Below are 22753 nucleotides of genomic sequence, written 5' to 3'. Positions count from 1 at the left end.
AATTATAGCAGCAGAATAACAGTAAGCCTTCCGGTAGGCACTGTTTAATCGGTCCAGGGGCACGGCTTAGCACTTACTAACATCTGAAGTTATCGTCTCCCTTAAGCAAGCCACTACTTAGCCTCTTCTAGTAAAATCAGTATAGGGATAACACTGTCTCCAGCGTTCTGGTGCTTGTAGTCGCACTTCGTAAGATGAAGGTGCTGCGTGGTCCGCCACCCATCATTATTGTTCCTATTGCTATTGTCAGTACTTATAGAGCGGATAGCATCAGCCAGACCGCTTTAGGCACAAGAGGAGTAAATAGGAGTGCATCTACAACAACTGCGGCGCACCAACAATAACGCAAGAGGGTGTTTGTGACCTCATCATCATAATTCAAAATTAAATCTCGCTGCCAATACCATTGAAGGCAACGTCAATCACAACAGTAGTTACCGCAATAACAGGTTTAGGGCCTTCACGTGTGAGCTTTATAGTAGCATAAAGGTTTGTTATTTCGGCGTCACTTTGTTACCGTGATTCACCGGAGGCTGAATCATGCTGGCTTGAAGCTTACTTTTGTTTTCATCGTAAACGAATAATTTGTGTCAATTTTTTTCACGTACCACCGTTGTTGCCGTGATCGGCGCTTCCGCGCGTTAAAGTCGCCTTTGTACCACCAGCCGCACAGCATCTGCCGTCCGTTGACTGGAGGTTCACTAGCAGTGGCTACAACAGCATCTGCAGCTGCACGAGCAACAAAGCCTTCTGTCGCCAAACAGAGCAGTGACGTGCCTCATCGCAAAAAGAAGCCACTGGTACGGTCATGAGGTATCAGTGTGCCGCTCAGCCTTTCGCAAGTGTCAGTCGGCTAGTCTGGCGTCATATGTAATACGTTGCGGCACACTGATCTCGTTGTTGACAATTTGATAACTTGTCACCTACACATTTTCGATAGCACAAAAAACTCGATAGGGAAAAAACGCCTCCAACCGTGACAAGCAAGCTTGTTACCGTTGGAGGCGTCTCATAAGGGTATTAGTTATGAGCTGCCTGGATTATCAATGAACAGGTTGGCTGACTCGGAATCACTGGGCATATATTTTAGCCTACCTTTTGCTAACGAGCAACATTCGGCATGGGAAAGTATTCCTTGCAAACGAGCATTTGACTAGCTTTCCGTCTTATTTCTATTGAAGCTAAGCTAGTTGACGGCGTGCATAGCTCGCTAGCAGCTGGCAGTAAATTGAAGACCACATGAATATTCCACCATAGACGTCAATTTACTAGTTCAAAAGAATCGTGCCGCACACAAAAAAATGATCGATTTTCGTTTTTTTTTTTTCTGAACAGATATGATGTAGGGTGTTGCGATCCGTCTAAAAATGAGGGAGTGAGTAGTCTAATACACAATTGCCGCGTCGGCAAGAGTAATTAATGATTAACGCCGTTTACTTCCTTGTTAATCGACTACGAAACCTGGCATACATGTATTTCGTTGAACGTATCTCTATTACGCTCAATTTTGATGCTGGTATGCCTTCCATCATTTTTACAGTCTTACGTATCTTTGTCCGATTGATCAGCACTAGGCATTATACTACCTGTTACATTTTCATAGTAGTAACATTCCGTCCCGATGATATAGTTTCCATATAGTGGTCACACTTAGTGCGCCTAAGTGTGTGTTTGTTCCACTGCGACCTTCAACGAGTCCCTTCAGCAAGCACCGTGACATACGGCTTCAAGAGACAGTTTACACGCCGGCACCATTTCAGCCCGTACGATGAATCTGTGAGGCAACAAATGGATGAATCCGTCCAGAATTCAAAAATCACAATTATGCAATCATTCAGTAGTAATTTTTTTGCCCTTAACATGCCCATCGTTCACTATTACAAATCTTATTATAAAAAATAATTCAAATCGAAATCTGACGACTTGGTCATAGTGAGGTGCACGTCGGGCCATTAATTACAGTTGGCTTCAGCCGGTTCTACAGATGCCCTTACGCAATTCAAAAGCAGATAGGCCTGCTAAGAAAGCTTGCGACAACGCTGACAATAATTTGAAGCAGGACCAGCCATGAGGAAAAGGAACAAAAGTCTATAATGACAAATGTATTTTCGACATTAAATGACCCTCTTGATAAAAACAAGGGTTGGCTTAATCTAGTTAATCAAATGCTATTCAGCTTGGCTTACGAGCGGGGTGTCGAACAACTGTATTTTAGTGTTAACATAAATTATCACCTTGATTTTGGCACAGGCGATGCGCTATATGATAAATGATTTAACTTTAATAGAGCCTATTCTGCTACCGAATTACTATTCATATTTAAAAATCGTTTCCTGTCCTTCCTTGAAGCTGTATGTTCTTTAAATTCATAAATATCCTCAATCTCGTTGTAGGAGGGTGAGTCGTACGTTGTTTCTCCAGTTATTATTTAAACGAAGAACTTTCTCGTAATTGCCAGTTTTCGATATTTGAACCAAATAAACATTTCGAGTTCGGTTCTGCTGCCATAGCCACTATCTCAGACGGCTTATGGCCACGTTTGGTATCAAACTGACCGTCCGTACGTGTCAAATCCTAGACCTGTATCACCTCACTCTGAGTTCACACTGCCACTTAGCTGTCAACACCTAGTTGAAGTTAGTTGTTTCGCAGGTTTCGCTTGAGCCTGGGAGGTCAGATCGGGTAGCTCTCAAAACAATGGTTCAGGACAAAACCTTTGAAATGGCCTCAAGCCCTACAAATACAACGAATTTTTCTGCAGCCATGTCTGATCGAACACACAAAAATGTATACAGATATGAGACATTAAACCTATAGGTTAATGACAATTCAAGGGCCCCCACGTGCTATTTTTTGACATCGACACACAGACATACCGATATGGAGCAATAGCTTGCACGAGACATTGTGTTTGTCATCTATCGTTTGTCTTTCTTGTCTTGATTATCAGAAATTGAAATTGTAGTTATATTACCAAGTTCCTCTACTAAATGCTAGCGAACTGTCATTCATTGAAAAAATTACAGCTTAAATGCTTCCACATCAAAACATAGCCTAAATGTTCTTCCGCTATTTAATCCGTATTAACCTTTGCGGTTTATTGGTAGACCAAAGGCGACATCTCGCCCTTGAATAAAGTCAATTTTCATCTGTCTGTCTGAAAAGGCGATGTTCCTTTGCTGACCTGTTGTAGCCTAGTGTTCAGAAATTCCGTAAAGCAATACTAAAACATTTATCATGCTGTGATCTGGATCTATGAGGCCTATTTTGCAGTCAATTCTTAATAGCGCCAAAGATAAATTACTTCATCAATCACTGAGTTAGAATACAGTTCTGTCTAATGGGGGCATGTGCGACGATAACTGATAATCGTCGGTATTGAGCTATATCGTCTATACATATGAAACAGATCAGGGCTTTCTTCACCGGACTGTTAGAGGCACGTACTTTAATTGTTACACAATTTTTCGGTTTCTTAATTTCACTGGTGGGCCAATTAAATGAATAAAAAAAAATCATATCATTTGTATAACTTCCATCACGACAAATTTGGATACTTTATTTTTATGATTTGAACTAAAAATAGGCTTTCAGATTCCGTTTTTCCCCTTCTACAAAAATCGCGTCTAGATTTAAAATGGATAGAAATCAGATAATGGCAACATGTCTGCTTCGAGTAGAATGGGTTGTTTCAACTAGGTTCAAAGAGAACAACCCCGTTTTATTTTTTTTGCTGTTCTATAAGTAATAATATTAAATAATAAACAACGTTTTAATGTTCCTTTAGGTATACAGTGATACTTTATTACGGCTGCATGTGTTTATAGTCTCTTTTTGCCAACATGTATTCAAAACTCAGGCAGTTGATAATCATATCAGTATAGTTATAATAACAATAATAACTTAAAAAAGAGCTCGACGAGGTCATTGTTTACCATAGGCATTTCAGAATGGACTTTGCTAATATTCGAGCAGTCCAGTTTGGTCTTTGATGGCATCAGAATTCGCTGCCGCATGTATCTATACATATCTTCATAAGCTACCTCACTTAGAGTCAGGCAAAAAGCAATCTTCGCCATTTATTAGTTACTATTAAAAATGGTCATCGTCATTATAATTAATGCGTCAGCATTGCAATGGAAACATCAACTTCACGGAAGTTAACAGGCCAAATTAGAATAAAGCAAATAATAAAAATAGGTTGATTATGGTCGTTCGTTTGCACCAGTCTCATCGTATGTTACCGTTCAGATAGCTTGTACACGTTTCTACCTCAGCAATTGTCTATAATATAAACAGGAACATCACATTCAAATAGGTGCTATTAAAGAAATCGACAATTTGAAGAAACCGGAAAAATTACCTCACCCGATTTCCCTTCCAGTTTGCTGAAGATCGCAAATCATAAAACGAAAAACTGTCAAAAAGATAGTTGTGAATGAACAATTACGTTAGATCAGATTAATGTCTTCGAACTGACCGTTTGTATTTCAAGGTCTGCAATGATCAACACAACCACAGGTAAGCCAGATCACAATTACTAACTGCTTTAGTGGGGCTGATTTTTGGCAAATGAAGAAGGCTTATAGGAGGCATCGTGAGTTGCTACCGATGTGGGAATGCTCTCATAGCTGTCAAGAGCTTTTGGCGCATCCCAGGGCCGATAGTAACCGCCTTGTAGAAAGGACGCGCGTCGTTGATAGCCGTTAACAGACTTCGGTCCTACGGACGAACTCAGACCAAAGTTTCCGAACGGCTTCTTCGCATACAGCCGGCTGTCGCCCTTGAAATAGTTCAGGGGCCGTTCCGTATCGATGCCGTTATCGTCATAGTGGATGTTGTTACCTTTATCATTCTCGTAATTGTCGTTGTAGTTGTTTTTGTTAACGGGGTGCAGATTTCCATAGTCTGGACTGTTGTTAAATATTGAAGTAGCGAAGGTCGGCAGTGTGACGAGTCGATAAAGCACTGAGGGTTGCACTGAGAGGTCAGAGTTGAAGAAGGACTTCTTAGCGAAGACGATTGGCCATCTCGTTGGGCCCTGATACCGATTGAGATCCTGGCTGCTAGGCTCCCAGAAAGAAGCATGCGACGCTTTTGGCGGGGTGGCCGTAGCCAAAACCGCCAGTAAGGGCACCGTCTGCAGGCGTGGGATAAAGGACGACATTTTATTTTTATTTTGGTATTATTACGATTTCTCTATGGGCAAATTGACGCTTATTAATGAACAGCGAAACAGTTCGTATACGATAACAGTCATTAGAACATAAAAAAGATTAGAACGGCACGTTATACTAAGACTATTAGAAGTTAGGTACAAAAAAATTTTTCTGCTTCAAAAATATGCTAACACAGATACCGAAAAGCTGCTATACCAGCTTTTTCTTATGTACTGAATAGCTTTGAAGGATAAATATTATGCTTGGATATAAAGAACGTACTATGCTAGCTGGCAGCTTTCGCTCGAACGATTTCTAGGACTGAACAAACCTAAACATTTCGTCCGAGCTTTTAGGCTCTATACATACCTAATATTTTACAAGTAGAAAACTTTTCCATATTTTGTAAACCCTTCTAATTAATACTTTGAAGTTCTCCTGCTTTATTCATTTACTTCTATTGTGCAGGAAGTATGCATAAGATTGAATCCCCGTAGTGGCGTTGTAAGTACCGTGCTCGCCTTCAGACAATCACGTGATGGGCTGGACTTGAATCCGAGCATGGGTACACGGTTCGTTTCGTGCTTGGGGCTGGCAGCCACCGGTACCGGACGTAAGATTCGACACATAGCTTTTAGGTGTGTGTAGCTTATGGCAAACTTCTCAGGCATCAGTACCGTTCACAAGGGGTCCATTGAATAGCAACTACTCGCAGGAGGTAGAACTGATCGTGATTTCTCGTTATGTTTCAGGTTGTTTCGACAAACAAGTTTACTCGGTAGTTGTTCAAAGCATCTCGAGCCTTTTTGGAATAGATGTTACGAAACTGTGACTACAGGTATCCATTGTCGCGATAAAACTTCTGAGCATCCTAGGACTCATCACAACCAAGAGACTCTAAATGGCAAAGGTCTTTGTAGAAGCTCAATCTAGCTAGCGTTAGGAGCTTTGATAGAGGTGAATCGGTGTCGCTCGTCCTACACTCATTTGTTGAAAAGTATGCTTCTTTTCTATATATAGACGACGACGACGCGCTTGGCCAATGCTCCCTCCGCCGATTAGAAACGGTGAATACAAAACCGAAAAAAATGCCGACATAAAGCTCTTATCGCGATACTAGAAAGTTCGACGAAAGCATGGACGGTCATTAACATATAAGCTAAATCTAAATATACGGCCGAAGTGCTTCTCGCTGCTGAACCATGGCGGATGGCAAAGTACCTGTCGTTCTTCCGGCAATGGGCATCATAGGGTTAACCTGAATGGACTTCGGATCAGCGAAGGACAGGGAACGTAAATACGAGATGCATTTGACTTGGTGTTTTTTTGAAATTGTTCATATTTGATGTATAGACGCCAGAACTAACCACGTGGTAATAGCAAAACTTACTCAGAACAATTCAGCTGTGGAAATCAGAATAGAGAGAATAGAGAAAATGAAATTCGAGTCAGAATACATGGAGATTAAGGGGCGCTTACCCTATCACTTGGGGGCGTTGTGGTTCCTGCATTTCAGTGTAATGGTTGATCATTTAGATATAAAATTCGAAGCATCGTTTTGATTGATCGAAACAGATTAGAAATAAAAAAAAAACTTATTAAAGAAAGAAAAAAAAATATTGCAGTGTTCAGTCACGTATGTCACATATATTCAACCATGACAACAGCGGCATACATTCACACACAAATCAACTAGGGCTATAAAAATGTAATCTATCGTCATTTTATATACTGAACGAACCTTAAAGCAGAGTATGAATGCATAATATAGTTAGTTTTTAGAACGACAGAAACGATACTGCAGTGACTTTCGTCTGCTAGTTTTAGCAATCAGACAAGGTCTAACACTTGGTGGTTCAAACGGCTGGAGATTCGTGCATTACAGTTGAGGGTGGTTGAAAATTATTGGTATATTTTTTTATTTATTTACCTGTTCGAATGAAGCAATGGCATTTATCAATACTCGACTATTCTGGTCGTATTTTAGAGAAAGACTTTTCCGCTAACACATAAAGAAGTAAGGAAAAAAAAAACGTGTAAAACCCAAGAGAGTAGTCCTATCTATGACCCTCTAATTCTGAACAAGTTTGGTCGGAAAATGGCTCAAGTGGCAACGATGATAACTAGTAAATAGATACACTTTAATTAGAGTGGAGAAGACTTCTCGATACAGACGCGATCACTATTGCACGTTATTCTCATAGAACCATGAAATAATATTTTAAAAAACGATTTTGCTACGCCAATCAATTTATAGGTGCTTTGACTAACATCAACGCAGTCTTCGGATGGTAGAGTGAAAATAGCGTGAGAATCGCCGCTGCTAACAAAGAAGGCCGTGCTCAATTTTGTCTACTCTATATGAAACACACATGATCGATAATGGTATCCGAGGTTCGACATAGATGTCGAAAACAGGAACTACCACTGATTATTTGAAAGCAATCCTTCAGGGGCACTGTAAAACACGATTGAACAGACCGGGTAAATCGTTATGTTAGGATATCCACCGCCATCGTGATCAACTTTAACGGTAAAGACACCACATTTAACTTCATTTGTAAACTTTTGTTGAACACACCCAAATAAAACGATTAACAATAGCGCAGCCAATCTCGACGTTATCGACGCAGACACAAAAAGCCGTTGGAAACGCCTCTCGACAAATAAACTCTACCTCGTACGCTAAAAATAGGCATCACTCCTTAGGCTAAGCAAATGGGAACTATCACCATACACACTGTACAGGGGTTGAATGAACAAGGCACATGTATATCGAAAAGGTGTACAATTGAGCTGATCGTATTGTTACTCCCCGCATTTGTCTATATGAGAGCGCGAAAACTTCTTGTACTGTTCCGGAGGGTCCACCTACCAGCAAGGCGCGCATTGTGCTTCTGCGTGGCAAGCCAGTTGCAGCTACATCCACGCGGTAGTAGCACGCTAAAAGCGCGCGGATCACGTCACTTCTCCGGCGAAGCGCAAGGGGCAAAAAAGGAGAGGGCATTGCTGGCGAGAGGAACAAACCAGTGGGGCATCATTCAGGTGCCCCCCTGCCCCCTTTCTCCCGCGTCTTTCCATCGGAGACGGAACACACTACAGGTACAGCTGAAGTCACGCACAAAATAAGAATGCACTTAAACTTTTTTCCCCCCTCTTCCTCTAATTATTCGATTTTTCCCGTGGTCGGAATCTAATAGAATTTCCCAGTTTGCGCTAATCGAAAAGTAGTGGTAGAGGGATCGTAAACGACTGTCAACGGTGCAAATTTGAGAGTAGAAACATCTTGCCATCAAGACCTGTTGTAGTCTGATCTCAGTCGAAGTGCCACGACACGGGCTGAGGACGAGGGCGCAGTAAAGACCGATAATGACGGTATTTGGGAGGAGTAAACGTCGTATGCATTTAAATATTTATGTGTATATATATATATGGAGGTTTCTGTGGAAAAATATGGAACTTCTATAAAGGAAAAAAATACTACTTGCGGTGTTTGTTTCGAGTGTTTAGTCAATTAAAAACAAATTCAGTTTTGAAATTAAAATACTAGGCGTGCAAATCACAGTGCGCAAGCTAATTATATTCATAGCCTTCAATATGATTACAAAAGAACTTGATCAGGGACAAAAATTTTCGACAAATAGTAACAGTAATAGTGCTGTGAGATTAATGTAAACAAAAAGCATATGACGCTGAAACTTCCGCTTGACAATCCCGATTTATTTTCACTATATTTATATCAGAAACGTGCCGCAATACACCAGAAAATCTCCAGGGCTTTTTTTATTATCATACTTAAATAGACTTTAAAGAATTATAGCAGATTTATAACCTGTTCTACGCGATCAAAGACAAGTATATTGACGATTTTGTGACACCCAACTGTATTAGTGTCATTCAATCTTTACGAGTAACTGAATCCAGTTATAAACAAGCGCGTCGCTGGATGAGGTATCAGCCTTCCAAGAATTGGACAAAACGTAATTCTAAATAAAAGATGCGACTGTTACGCGTTTTTTCGGGAGCCTACTATAACATCGATTAAAGTTGGGTTGAAAACCCAGGAAACGATTTATGCAGGTGTAAACGGTATTCATCGTAGCGGTTAGGCAATTTAGCCAACACCAGTAATTTTCTTATTACCATTTAGATACTAACAGCTGCAGTAACTTTTGTTAAGAGAGTTTCAATTTCGGATTTAGGACAGTCAGTTAATTTCGTGCCCTGTAGCCTATTTCTGATGAACGATGCAAAATGGTGGAGACGCAATTGCCGATCCGATGCGTCCTCCCTGAAGCCTGTTCCGACTTGCAGGTCATCACTCAATATGGACCCCAATGTTCCATTTTGCTTTACTTCTGTATTGCGAAGGGTTCCTATCCTATCCTACACACACGCTACATAATAATAACAATATTATGATAGGCCGAAAGTAGTGAAATCGGAGGATACAGCCGAGCGCGACTGTAAGGCTTTCTACGAAAGCTGATAAGTCTAGTAATACATAAAGCTATTGTCATTTGTTGGGTCTAGGCCGCGATAATGTGTGCTGGACTGCCACTATGCTTGCTTAAAAAGAACATCAATTTTCTTTTGTTCCATAGACCTCTGTTTCCTTTTGAGATAACTATATAGCTATCTCAAAAGTTTCTATATATATATATATATATATATCGATAAAGCAAAATGGGGTATTAGACCTGCAATCTCTGCTAATGACACATCGTTGACGATGCCTTATTTAGTATGTTAGCATTTAATGAAAGACTGACAACAATTTTATTTTCTTCGTTTTACATGTTGCTTGTCATGTAAATAATAATAAACCGCCATGATCAGAAAAAATAACGAAACGTTCCCAGCCAGAAGATTCACAAAAGGGATAAATGAAGGTTACAATACAAATCTGATGAACGCAACTACTGGATCGCAACGCTACGGCCATCAGACCCACTGCGCAGCGTTCCGCTCGCTGAACCACTGAAATGAGGTTTATGAAACTCACCCTGTGCTGATGACCGGCACAGCTAACCGTATTTGAAGCACCGAGGTTTTTGAAATGCGGATTAATTCGTGTCACCGCGAGTTATTTGAAGGGTACCGTAGGTAAGAAAAACAAACATCGGGCATCTGATCTATTGTAGCTACGATGTTTCATAGTCTGGCTCGAAACACTAAGAATGATAATTATACGACGCTGAATAATAGACCACCTATTAAATATGATTGCAGAAGGACACGATTTTGAAGGTCTAAACCGCCACCAAATGACCTCTCCGCCTGAAAACAGTTCTGACTATAGTGATAATAGGACCAAATGGTCGGGAAGCATTAAGCTACTAGTTGAGGCTTTTGAACGGTAAATTCCTTAGATAACGTTTGTATTATCGGTATCTATTGCGTATTGAGATCGAATATCACTGCTTTACTACGAATTTTAAATAATGTTGATTCATAAATATGCTCGTAGATAGCTAACCGACTCGTGTTTATGCTGTCCAGATTGAGTCTCTCTTCATTAGAGGTAGACAATCGTACCAGGTTGTTGATTTTATCTCGCAGTACTGACTGATGCGGTATAACGGTTAGCTATGTATAGTAAAAACTGAGCGATTTATATAATGCTTGAACTGGAGGTTATTCTAATAAAATCGTGACATAAAAATTTTATATGCTTTATTGTTATCTGCTGATCGCTTCTATAAATCATACGAATTCTTAGTGATCAGCTTGTTTTTATCTGAAAGATGTCCGAGAACCAGGTAACGACGTTGAATATCAATAAGGAACTCTATGATGAATATAGCTGAGGCGTTACATTGGCATGCAGGTCAATGGCTAAAATGACAGACAGTTTCGAAGCACTCTATATCGAAAATGGATAATTTTGAAAACCAACATTGAAGGTGTCTGTATATACACAGTGGGGCATAAATGTTTGCCCTTTTCTATCGCTTTCTCCATGGTTAGATATGACGCTTCTTGCACACTGGAAAAAAATTAGCATCACAACGTTGCAACATTAAAATTGGCCCATACGTGCAACGGGACGTCGCACAAAAAAGGGAAGCAACGAGAAACCTGCCATTTTCGGCAGTACGTCTTCACAGCAGCCGACCGCGATAAATACGAAGACCCACCGACCTGCAACAAGCCAGCTAAAACTACTGAAAAATACACAGTTATGTGCCTTTTATTTGGTATATCAAATATATGCTTCAAAAAACTTAGACGATCAATGGCTATCGTCAATTCTTCTTAATAGAGTGACTTAAAAAAATGCAATTCGATCATTTAAAAGAAAGAAGAAACGTTTGCCTACTGTTACCAAAGCCAAACCAGCGAGTACACCAAAAAATTATATAATTGAAACAGAAACATGGAGAACCGCTTGTGGTGAACCGTTAATTTGAATCGGGAGGCGGAGAATTCCTATCTGTGTTAATATACAGACAACTGTATAGGCAAACTCTCAGCTTACTTGTTTCTCTTTTGTTGTAATACTTGAGAGTTATGCCCGTATGGTAATTTTTGTAATAAAATATATGTCAGCGATCAAGGCTAAAGTAGAGGCGAGGCCCAGTAGATCTGTTCGTAGTCACCAACCGTGTGGTCAAGCCCTTCTAATGCCCGCTAGAAACAAACGTCGAACCCTGAACGAACACTGATTTCCACTGCAAGGGCAGTTTCAGTAAAACCGACATCTACCACTTGTTACCTCGTGTGTAGAGGGGTAGTACAGTCTTGTGTACCCCGATTGCCGGGGTGGGTTCGATGGCGCAGCATCACTGTTTATAGTTGTCATTTATTATATGAATGTAAAACAGATCTGAACTACAAAGATAATCCGTGTGCTATCTGTTACGGCGAAATGCAAAACATAACACGAGCGATTCAAACCCCGGATAAAATATAACACTGTATGTCCTTTACAATCAGATGGTAATACAACTAGATCTTCAGTTAGAAGGAATGGTGGCGTCAGGTGTCAGTAGCATTTACTACTGCGTGGAGTTCACTTGTCCATGCGAGAGAAACCCGATTTACAGTTTACATTCAGCGTATAATGTCATTTCTCTCTGTACAGGTTAACGCCAAACACTTGTTTACAGTCTGAAGTAAGAAAAACAGCTTGATCCATTCGCAGATCTTAGTAAAAGGTATTGCTCCGCGTTCGCTCAGTGGAGCAATTGTTGATAAACGACATTGGGGTGGTTCTTCTTTAAGCTGCATTTGCCGCATCCATAAACGACGTCGTTAAACAAATGCTATGTCAATGCAGACCGCATTATAATTACTATTGCTAACTGTACCGCTATTGTACGAGCTTGAAAAAGATCTATTGCAATGTATAATGATATTTCCATTTTTGTTTGTTTAGTCAAAAATTAGATCTCTATTCATAGATCACTTGTGATTGTTTACCGAAATGAGTACACGACTGCCATATTGTGGACAGCGGAGTCGGACTGTCGATGTTAATCTGTTAGTTAGCCGTAGTAAATTGAATGCTGAAGGACCATGATCAGAAGATGTTGCTAATGGCGAATGCCTTTGGGTAGGCCCTCACATCACTGAACCACGTGCGATACGTACCTATAGCATCATGTCTACATTTGTAAATCTTTTCGAACGAGCTCTATCTCATGTTAGTATTAGCCGAACTTCAGTGGAATCGTGACGTACGTCGCACCTGAATAAACTAAGAACTAGGGAGTGCTTCTGCCGAAATTCGTATATATCACAATATCTGTGTGGGTAAAATGACTCGCGATCAGCAGCTGTACGCCAGCTGAATCAATTGTATATGCGCAACATATACAATGAATGGATTCCTTCTGTGGAAACTCTGTCTGTCATCATTTTACACAGTGTACTATTATATGGCTGGCGGTAATATAGGTAACCTGCAGAGCTACCATAGACAGCCGCAATATTTTACGTAAAACGGTTGTTTCATCTGTAACTATGCAGATCAGACAGTATGGTTATCGCGTGCACATCTCCGCCTACTATTATTATTATTGTTATTACTATGACGGTTATTGATTTGGGACGGCTTCTTCTAGACTTATTAAGTCTATATATTCATTCTACAGTTCGTGCAAGTAGTTGTCAGACGGCGTAACGCCGACCTCTCAAACAGTTCATGCTGATCGCACGACTCCATCGCACGATCAACGTAAATGCAGCTTCGGCGATATAAATATGAGCGTCGAATTATACGGACCTATGGGGGTACGCGATACGGTGTGAATGATCGCGGACTGTCATCGGTCCCGCAGACTGTCCATTAACTCAAAGTGCGGTATTACGAAAGCATGGCGTGTTCTGTAACGAGTGACTTCAAAGCCACACGAAGCATTCCCACGAAAATGTTCTTGCACCGTAACAGTCGCCGTCATAGCAACACCCGTAGCAGAAGTTTCGCGGCATTATCAGTGCGGGCGTTAGAACTCTACCTAACGCTCCGGTCTTGAACTGTTGCGTCGTTGTTCTTCCTGGGCGTCTGTGAGCCGACCCGCGATGTCCTTTCTGACCAACGCTTACCATACCTCAATAATTCTCTTAATAATCTCACAATCAATAATTGAGATTTGCTCTTTGTATGTGTGTTATCGTCTGTCAGCGAATTATCGACGTCTATATATTGCCCATCTCGTGCGCGCCGAAACTACTCTGCGGCTTTTCTCTGTCTCCTCGGCGTCGCTTGTACGGGGCCGCCCAATCCGAAACGCCCACATTCACACAGGCGGTGGGTTGCAGCGTGAAAGAAGCTCGATCAGTGACACGCGCGACCACCTCCGTCGCCATTAGTTGCTTCATTGAGTGGTTGCCTAACCCATATATATAAATCTACAACGCATATATAGTATCTTTGATAACAGTAGAAAAGCAACATTAACGCAATGAAGTATTTTGGTTGCGCTCCACGCCCGCTGTACTATAATAACGGTACCGCAGTGTTGTCCACTGTTTATTGCGTATTGCTCCAATTCATCAACCGTTAGCACAATATGATCGTCGCTAACATCGCCGGAACCATTGCCATCATCATCGTCTCCTTCTTGCGCCGCGCACCCCCGTGGGTGCCCACGTCCGATGTTCTATTCACCTGATGTTGTTATTGTTGCTGCCACCGTCATCGACCTGGAAGGACCTGTTCGACCCAGCAATATAAAATGAGATATAACGCACAAGCGATGCAGTGCCACACATGGTGATACGGCAAGACAGTCGATGACTTAAGCGATGTAGACAGTAATCCAAATGGTATCTGCCTGGCAACTATGACCGAACGGGTAGGCAAATGTGGGCAATATTTTCGATTGCCCATTTTCCTCATAGTGCTGCTTCGTTCCCATGTATCGACTCAATCTCCCTTATTTTCTCGCGGTGTCTCACTGAGTTTCAGGTCTGTCTGTCAGCCGCTATTGTGGCAGTCGCTACTCAACTGCTCTCGCCTTTTCCCGCACTTCTTTCTTCTTTTTTATTTTTGCTTCACCTACTACCTTTAGCATTGTGTCGCTACGATAATGCAAGAGAACACTTGCAGCAGAAGAAATATCCCTTGACCAAATGGCCGACGGAAACTAGCGGCAACAGAGGCGACACCAACGTCATCAGGACGACGAATACCTATCCCAGCTGCTGAAACGGCAGATGACGTTGTCGAAACGTGTCAGTGTTCATCAGCATCGAATATCCAGAGCAGCACAGCATATCGAAATAGTATAATGCAAGGCGAAAGCTGAACCGCGTGGGAGCCCAGGAGTACGGTTCTTAGACTCTCGTCTGCTTTTGCTACTGCTGCTGCTGTTCTTTCGGTGCGATAATCCCAGCATCGGCATCGGCATCAGTACCATTTAGATGTTTACGTGAGATGCCAGTCCGTTCAAGAGACTCCTTTACTCCTTGCTTGCGAAGACAAGCCACCAGGAGTGAAGTGAAACTAATGTAGAGTTTCGTAATGCGGCAGATAAACGGCAGACGAAGTTCAACATTATTAGGGCTAGACAGGTGCAGCCGATTGTGAGCTGTTGTCATGGTGCAGCATTGTCTGTTGCCGGCAGGGTCGTCCTGGACTCTGTCCTTGTTGTTTTCGTTCGTGTTTTTCTCTGTCTAGAGCGCGGATAGTAGTGACGGTAACGGGGCTCACAGCTGTACATCTTCAAACTTCGTGCAGTTCTGCATTTTTGCAATAGCTATCATTTGGTATGAGACCCGCGGAAGCGCCTGAAGTTGAAGGTCGCTTGCGATTACATTGGGGGCCGTCATTGCTGCGGCTGTCGACATAACAACTACAATGAAGTTAATGTTGGATTTCCTATTGTTCGGAGTGAACTGAAACAACACACAGATTTCAGAAATGGAAGACAAATTTGGCGTAGTAATTACTACGAGCGAACAAAATAAATCCATCTTGAAATTACTGGTGTCTATTGCTTATCGATCTGAAAGTCCCTATATGTTTAACTCGCGTATGACAGCGAAGCTGGACTCACGTACTCATACGTGTTAAACTTGAACCATTTACGTATCTTAAGGTCGTTCTCCGAGTTCCGTTCTGCAATACTAACAAAAACAAGCACTGCTAAAGGAAATATATGAGAGCTAAAGCGACGTGTAAAAAAAGAAGCGTGAGACCGCGACGGATAATGTCATCTTAAATCTTGGATATGTTGCCTGCGTCTATAATATAATACGCAACTGTCCTTGCGAGTCCTAAAAGTTAATTGAGCACGCCGATATCTCTCATAATTAAACAATAGGCCTTCGCAATGACCTTTTGACAGAGCATTAAAAATTTGCTAGGAGAGATTTCGCAAAACCCGTTTGTTTTCCCGATTCGGTATCGACGCTTTTTTAGCAGCTGCCATCGCTGAGATGCCAGCCAACAAGTGACTACCTGACTGGTCATACTTTCTATAGTTACTCATCCGTGAAGGTCATTTTACCAGTCCTAGTAATTATTTTCACTTGTTACATAAGAGTACTTCATTAAAACCCGTATACCCGCTCATTAAACTCATTTCAAAACGTTTAATGACTTCTATAATTTTAAATGCTACATTCAAGCGACAAATAAAATGTCGCTCATTGCGCTTCTGGCTCCTTGGTAATATCAACCCGCTTAGTGATAAGGCCGCAGACACACACAGATAGATAATATCGGAACGATTAACTTGGAAACTAGCTATTTATTATTAACAATTCGTAGTCGTAACTACGTTGACTTAATAATTCATAGCCGTGTTATAGTACAATACTTAGTTAGCAACTTACGTTTTAAAAATGAAAGTCACGTCTTATGGCTGCTTTCTTGTTAATCTTCCTCTTGATCGGTTCGCGTATATATACAGAACGCGTAGGCACTGTTATTATCCAGCTGAACAGCACAAACCACGTCGCTCTTAGATCTTTATTTGCTAAATCTCTATATCAGATTATGAAAGGCTCATGCTTATTTGCCGCTTGATTCTCTTGGCAACTGTGTTTCCGCCATTGGCAACTTCTTGACAAAGCACCATCCTACAGCGCTCTAACGCAGTCCAGCCGGTCCTGTAGTAGGCATCATCGACCCACCGTAGGTTCGACCAGACCAATTGCTCCATGTCTGTGTCCGTGTGCGTCAAATTACATCGGTTTGCTGTACCCAAAGTACTCCCCATGATGACCACCGTCGTCGGGAATGACACCCAGCTATCGCGCCTATACGGATGTCTCAGGAAATTCGGAGAAATCGAGAGCTGCAAAAGCCTTGTTCATTAGGATGTTATTTCAGCGCTAAGCTCTTCAACAGGCCATACGAGACATGTTACGATCATCGTTACGTTGTCATCATATCATACAGGTCCAGTAAGAGCAGCACCAACGAAATGGTGGACCTAGGATATTCCCCTTTGTTCATTCGTGCAGTACGATGCAGACGTAGCGATATAGTATAAAACATTTTTCAAAAATTTAATAAAAATACTGAGTGGTCACAATGAAAAAGTGGAAAGTGAAAAAAATAATCGAAGTCGAACCAAATGTCGCATATAACCCAGTTGCGTTGGCGATTCGTGGGCCCGTAACTCGCAACGCCCACAACAAGAAAACCCTAACGGAGTCAGTCGGACAGAACGCCAACAGATACAGTTTAACATATTATTGTTACACATGTTGTTTCAAAGTGCTCGGGCTAATATTTCGGTTTGTTGTTATTGGCTCTGATTTCAATATTGGCAATAGAATAAAAACTGGCTTGGATGTCTGTCTGTTCGACCAAACATTGTCCGATCGGTATAAACAAAGCGAACAAGAAGGAAAGCGCACTAGGTTTGAAGGAGACAGAAGGGTAGTGCGTCGATTCATCTAGAATTTGTAAGACGCCTATGAATAGTTCAGCGTTCAACATGACATCGAAGCACAGAACCTCTTTAATCTCATGCCTCGAATATCATGCCCGCTTGCAACGTACATGAAAATGCTACACTATCTAAGCACATTGTGCCGTTCGTGTCTGTTAGCCAGAAAAAACGCGACTACAGTTCTTGAGAATAGCACGCCGCGACGGAGAGTGCTTATTCGATACGTATAGCATTATTATTTATTTTTATGTACCTAGGCCAGTTTATAGACGGATCTTTTAAAGAGATTCAGTACATTCAACATCACACGCACTTTAATGCCTACTTTTATTTCGCGCGTACCAACTGCCTCCTAACGGTAAAGGCGACAACCTATGAACTCGCTGGATATAATGCTTTGATCAGCTGCCTTTTTGAATTTCTATTGAGCACTTTCGCTATATCGTCTATTTTTGATCTGGGCAGTAAAGGTAGCTGGTGATTCGTCGAACCGGTAGAGTACCTGTGGACCACTCGAAAGTAGATCGTCCAAATACAGAAAGAAAATGCACGTATTAATAGGAAATAGGCATTATTTTATTAGCGAATGACGATTTGGAGGTTAGGCAATCATCGAGAGTTACACACCGTTAATTTATAACATTTGCTGCTGAATCTTGTGCCCTCGACGTGGGCGAGAACGTAAAACAAAATCACTATTTTAATGGAAACATCGTTCTAGGCTTTTTTATATATCCTTCTAGATGTCCATCCACGATACACCAGTCCAAAATCGGTATATGCTGTCGCGTAAATGACAGTAGCGTTTCTTTTACGGGAACCCTGTCTATGTACTCCCCTTGAACAGTTATATACAAACTTTCTATTGTACTGCTCATGTATGGCTAACGCCGCGATCTTTTGCCGCCAACGCTATATCAAATGACACTTCGTTATTACAAGATTGGGGGGCTTCTATATCACCGATTAATCTCATACTCAGAAAGCTGCAACCGAATTATATGTTGATGTTTTACTTCGTTGTTTTCGCCGCCGCCGCCGCCGCCGCTGAAGCAGAAAGATTAACAAGAGTATACAAAATATAGTGTAAAAATACCCTTTATTTTATGGCTAATCTTTATTACCAGCCATAAATGCAATGGTGCGTTCAACAATGACTTATATTTACCGAGTGATCGATCATTTCCATCCGTAGATAGGTCATTAAGCGAAGTCTGTAGATTATGACAAAATCGGCAGAGCAGGGCAATAATAATCTACTGAGAGTTTCTGCTGACCCTCCTAATTTTTTTTGCTATCTGACTGAGCAGCGATAAATCTGTGTTTATGTTCATTTATCTCAGCAGGCGTAATCGCTCCTGGGAATAGATCTAACAGCTGCAGCAACAACAGACCTGCCATGGCTTCACTTACTTGTACTGTGGTTCCTTTTGTATCTCCTCGACCTGTTCTGCTTATTTCGTACTCAACTGTCATATTAGGATGCTTGCAGCCGTCCGTTAGCGCATCAGTATCAGCTATCGTACTAAAGTTACCTATGGCCATACAGATATGACGTGGTGGCCCACTGCAACCTATTCTATAAGCTATTCGTATACCGTACGGCAAACGCTGATGCTTGACGAAGCGGCGCCGCCTTTGTCTTAACTAATATTGCGATTCGATCAGTGGCACCGAGCAAGAACAGTGAAGATCAAAGGTCCCTAAGCAGTAGATCTTCAAACAGACAGTACGGATTAATGAAAAAAACAGCCTTTTCTCTGTAGCCAGTGATTGACTATTATCCGTTTTAGTAAGAGGCGGATACATTGTATTGTTGCTTCCACAGCGCTAGATCGTTTTCGTTACGAAACACGTACAGCGTCGTTCGTTAACTGAATCACCAGCGGCAGGTTTCGACTCCTGTTTATTCTACGTCCCGTTCGCTATAAGCTTGATCTGCAGACGATGGACATGATTACCGATCTGGACTTGACAGGGCTGCGTTATTCTAGGAATTCGTTTTTTTTGTCAGATTTTTGAGCAGCGCAAAGCAGAATGACCGTTTTTGTTGATCTTGCGCCAATACGTTTCACAAGAACGATTAACAATATATATATAGAGATAACCCGGACCTTTTTCAGTTTATCTTAGCTATAAAAAGGGTATAAGGAATCACCTCTTATCAAATTCATGCCAAATTTGCTAGGCTGTTTAGACACATTTTCGCAGGCGGAAAAAAAATCGAAAATAACTGCTAACTCGGGCGTCTATTTTTTTGGCCGTCTAACTGCGTCTGCACACAGATAATACACTGACTTCCGGAACCATTGCACAATATGGCAAGCCTATAACGGACAAACACGTTAATTTACATAGGCACCTATCTGTTATCATTCTGCTGGATCAAACTCATTCACGTAAAACAGCCATTCACGCTGCATAACCAGACCAGTGGGCAATGTATTTTCAGGCCAGGAGAATCGTGAGGGGCTAGTCACGACGCTCCAATAGGTAATAAAATAATTGTACGAGCTAGTTTCAAAGTTATAGTCCGTACCTTCACAATACCGCAGTAATTCCTTGTCGCGACGTCCCGTGAAGATATGACTAATGGGTGCCGACTGTCAATTTCTGCATTTGTACTGTGTTTGTTTCGTTGTTATGAAATGTACCAATTCGTTCTCTTTGTAATGAATTGGCACACCTAAGATGTCGCGGGATCAAGGAGCAATATGTCGTAAGATTGTGGCTTTTGCATAATTAGAGAAAAATATCCCCCCTTGACAGCATGACAGAGACGCAAATATAGAAGATACGGTCGGGGGTTCGATATGAGTCATTCATGCGTAGCTCCTTTACTAAAGTATAACGAAAAGAGGTGTGCAGAGTCAGGTTGGATTACTTTAGGCTTTAGACTTTCTAGTACCTTTATAATTGCGAGAGATAATTGTGATAGCTTTCACCGCGCTATTTTTGAAAATTGCCGCCCGAATTGAAAACAAATATGATATTAATAGCGTAATCTTTGTTACCGGGTTCATTGGGTTCAATATCAAGTACGCCCTAGATAAGCTTTAGACGAATGTCGTATCGGTTTTTTGATATCTACATATAATTTCGAGTCGTTTCTTTATTTCTTGTTGAGAAACTTTCATATTATCCGCAAGTTCATTCTTTATGATTTTTGACCACAGAATAGGAAATTTAAACATCGTTTGTAACTCTGCAGAGAGCAATCCTAAAAATAAAAAAGTGCCACCATTGTAATATTATGTGTGTAAGTCTTTCAAAAGTGGTTAAACTGTTTAAATAAAGCCAAATTAAAGTGTGAAAGCATCTTAAAACATTGCATATACGTATAGGTGATGAGAAATTGATTTTAGTTGTTGTCCGAACAACGAAAATCATAAACGATTTGAGACTTTTGTAGTAGTATGTCCCGTTAGCTGACTATTTATTAAAAAATAAAAACGAAATGAGCTAAAAAATAACCCTTAAATTGTTTAAAAAATGGCGCCAAGCTTCACTTGTGAGGTTTCAGAATACAAAATAATGCCTGTGCAAGCAAAACTATAGCTGCAATAAACGTTGTTTAGGTAGGAGTACGTGATGTTTTGCGAAGTAAAAAAATTCATTAACATAAGGGTTTAAGGTGTTTTTTAAAAGTGTGTTTCGTGGCCATTTGGCACCACCTACTCGTCAAAGACAGATCGTCCAATGTCACTCGAGTCTGTATTGTTGCTCAATGTACACTATAGACAAAGACCTGCACTCTTATAGTAGGAACTACGTTGTCAAATGACAAGGTATAGTATTTTTCACAGTTTGTTTGGTTCCGTATGCTTTCGCTACTGATACCGATGCCCGCTGCACCGAACGTGTGTCTAGTCGTTCGTTTCGTCTCTGATCCTGACCCGAGTGTTTCCTGCGGCCGGTAAGCGGTAACAGCGATGACTGCAACTGCGTCTATCGACGTCCGGGGATTGAGAGCATTCGTCAGTAGTAATTTGTGGATAATTGCCCGGAACGATACGCTAACGATTGTTCGTTCGTCCATTAATTAAGCCTTCGATTTGTGTGTATAACGTTCTTATTAAAAATGCCCACGTTTCAATCGATATACGCGCTAATAGCAAGGTCGTGCATGCGGTTAGCCATGGGATCGCACAGTTAGCCGATTATATTTATCATAAGAGCAGCGCATGTGCCCAAGTGAGAAACACTATGACACAGGCCATTTGTGTCACTGGTCGAGTGAAGATTTCGGTGCGAGGCACGGATTATCAAAATGGCCGAAAAGGCCACTTCAAATAGAAATGAAAACACCCTAACTTCTATTAGGTCGTCCACTTTGAAATGTAACATATCGAACCTTTCGGATTTTTTTCAGAGGTTTTGTTGTTCTACTTTCAGCCAAAGTGTGCATTATTATTATTATTATTATCTGTGATTTTCTGTAGTTTCGACAATAGCTTGCTGCTGTTGACGTTCTGGGCGACAGGCAATTCTCGCAACATTGTGTCGAGACTCTACTTTCCTCCTTTTCTCAACTTTCCTACTAGTTTCTTGGGTTTTCGAAAAAAAAAACGATAGCGAGCATTTTGTATCACAGAGAATCTCCTGTGTTTTTGCCACTGTAATGAGCTATGGTGCGAAAGTTATCCAACGTTGTTGCACAATAAAAATCGTTTACCCCTGTTTACTAATCTTGATTACTTAATTCTGAGCTTCATCATTTCGTGCTTCCTCAACTTCAGTTTTAATTGGCGAACCATGACTCAAAGCTGTAGTGGACTCAATTTACAGCACTTGATTTAATATCACCAAACAACTCGTAACTGCAGACGTTTTAAGCTTGTGTTCCGCCGCTGGCTGACGTGACCGTCAGCAATGATCGTAGGGGATCAATTTTATCATCTCAACTTAGAATTCGGTGTAGGAATAAGTCACCACTCTAAAGAGAAGGGAACAAATAGAGGCAAGCGTTCCTACGTCTGATTTTCGATCTTCGCTCAAATAATCCAACATCAATTTACCCATTCTCCTTGCCTTATCCATCTGATTAATATGAACAACAGGGGTAGTATTTTTTTACGCATAGCAAATCTATGTGCTAACACCTCTGAGCATTTCGAGATGGTTCTGATTCCACCACAGTTCTGAACTCTTTGGGTTCTGATTCCACCACAGTTCTGAACTCTTTGTTACTCAGCTTCGCAATTGGTCCTCCACAAAAGTTCAAGAGTCTTGTGGAACACT

At 41.3% G+C, this 22753-nt stretch overlaps 1 protein-coding gene across 2 annotated transcripts; it reads right to left on the bottom strand.

Moving 5' to 3' along the window:
* Nucleotides 1–3770: 3770 nt before the first annotated feature.
* On the bottom strand, nucleotides 3771–8097 carry LOC111263426 (uncharacterized). 2 transcript variants are annotated; one of them, XM_022838472.2, is made up of 2 exons: nucleotides 8035–8097; nucleotides 3771–5140 (listed from the first exon to the last, which is right to left on the bottom strand). In XM_022838472.2, exons 1-2 carry the CDS (start codon nucleotides 8047–8049, stop codon nucleotides 4550–4552), a joined length of 606 nt encoding a protein of 201 aa, XP_022694207.1. In that variant the 5' UTR covers nucleotides 8050–8097; the 3' UTR covers nucleotides 3771–4549. The 2 variants fall into 2 exon arrangements, with proteins under 2 accessions (XP_022694207.1, XP_022694206.1); XM_022838471.2 differs by lacking the exon at nucleotides 8035–8097 and adding an exon at nucleotides 5672–5830.
* Nucleotides 8098–22753: the final 14656 nt, after the last annotated feature.

This window comes from Varroa jacobsoni, unplaced genomic scaffold (assembly GCF_002532875.2).
Source record: "Varroa jacobsoni isolate VJ856 unplaced genomic scaffold, vjacob_1.0 scaffold_764, whole genome shotgun sequence".
NCBI classification, from domain to species: Eukaryota; Metazoa; Arthropoda; class Arachnida; order Mesostigmata; family Varroidae; genus Varroa; species Varroa jacobsoni.
The sequence above is the reverse complement of the archived record's forward strand: the minus strand, read 5'-3'. Positions and strand labels throughout refer to the sequence as shown.

Bases quoted from the DNA above. Each gene is read 5' to 3' on its own strand.
- LOC111263426 (XM_022838471.2), bottom strand. From the start codon at position 5,830: ATGCCTGAGAAGTTTGCCATAAGCTACACACACCTAAAAGCTATGTGT. The intron at 5,141-5,671 runs GTACTTACAACG...CCACGCCTGCAG, and splicing joins ATTGTCTGAAGGCGAGCACG to ACGGTGCCCTTACTGGCGGT.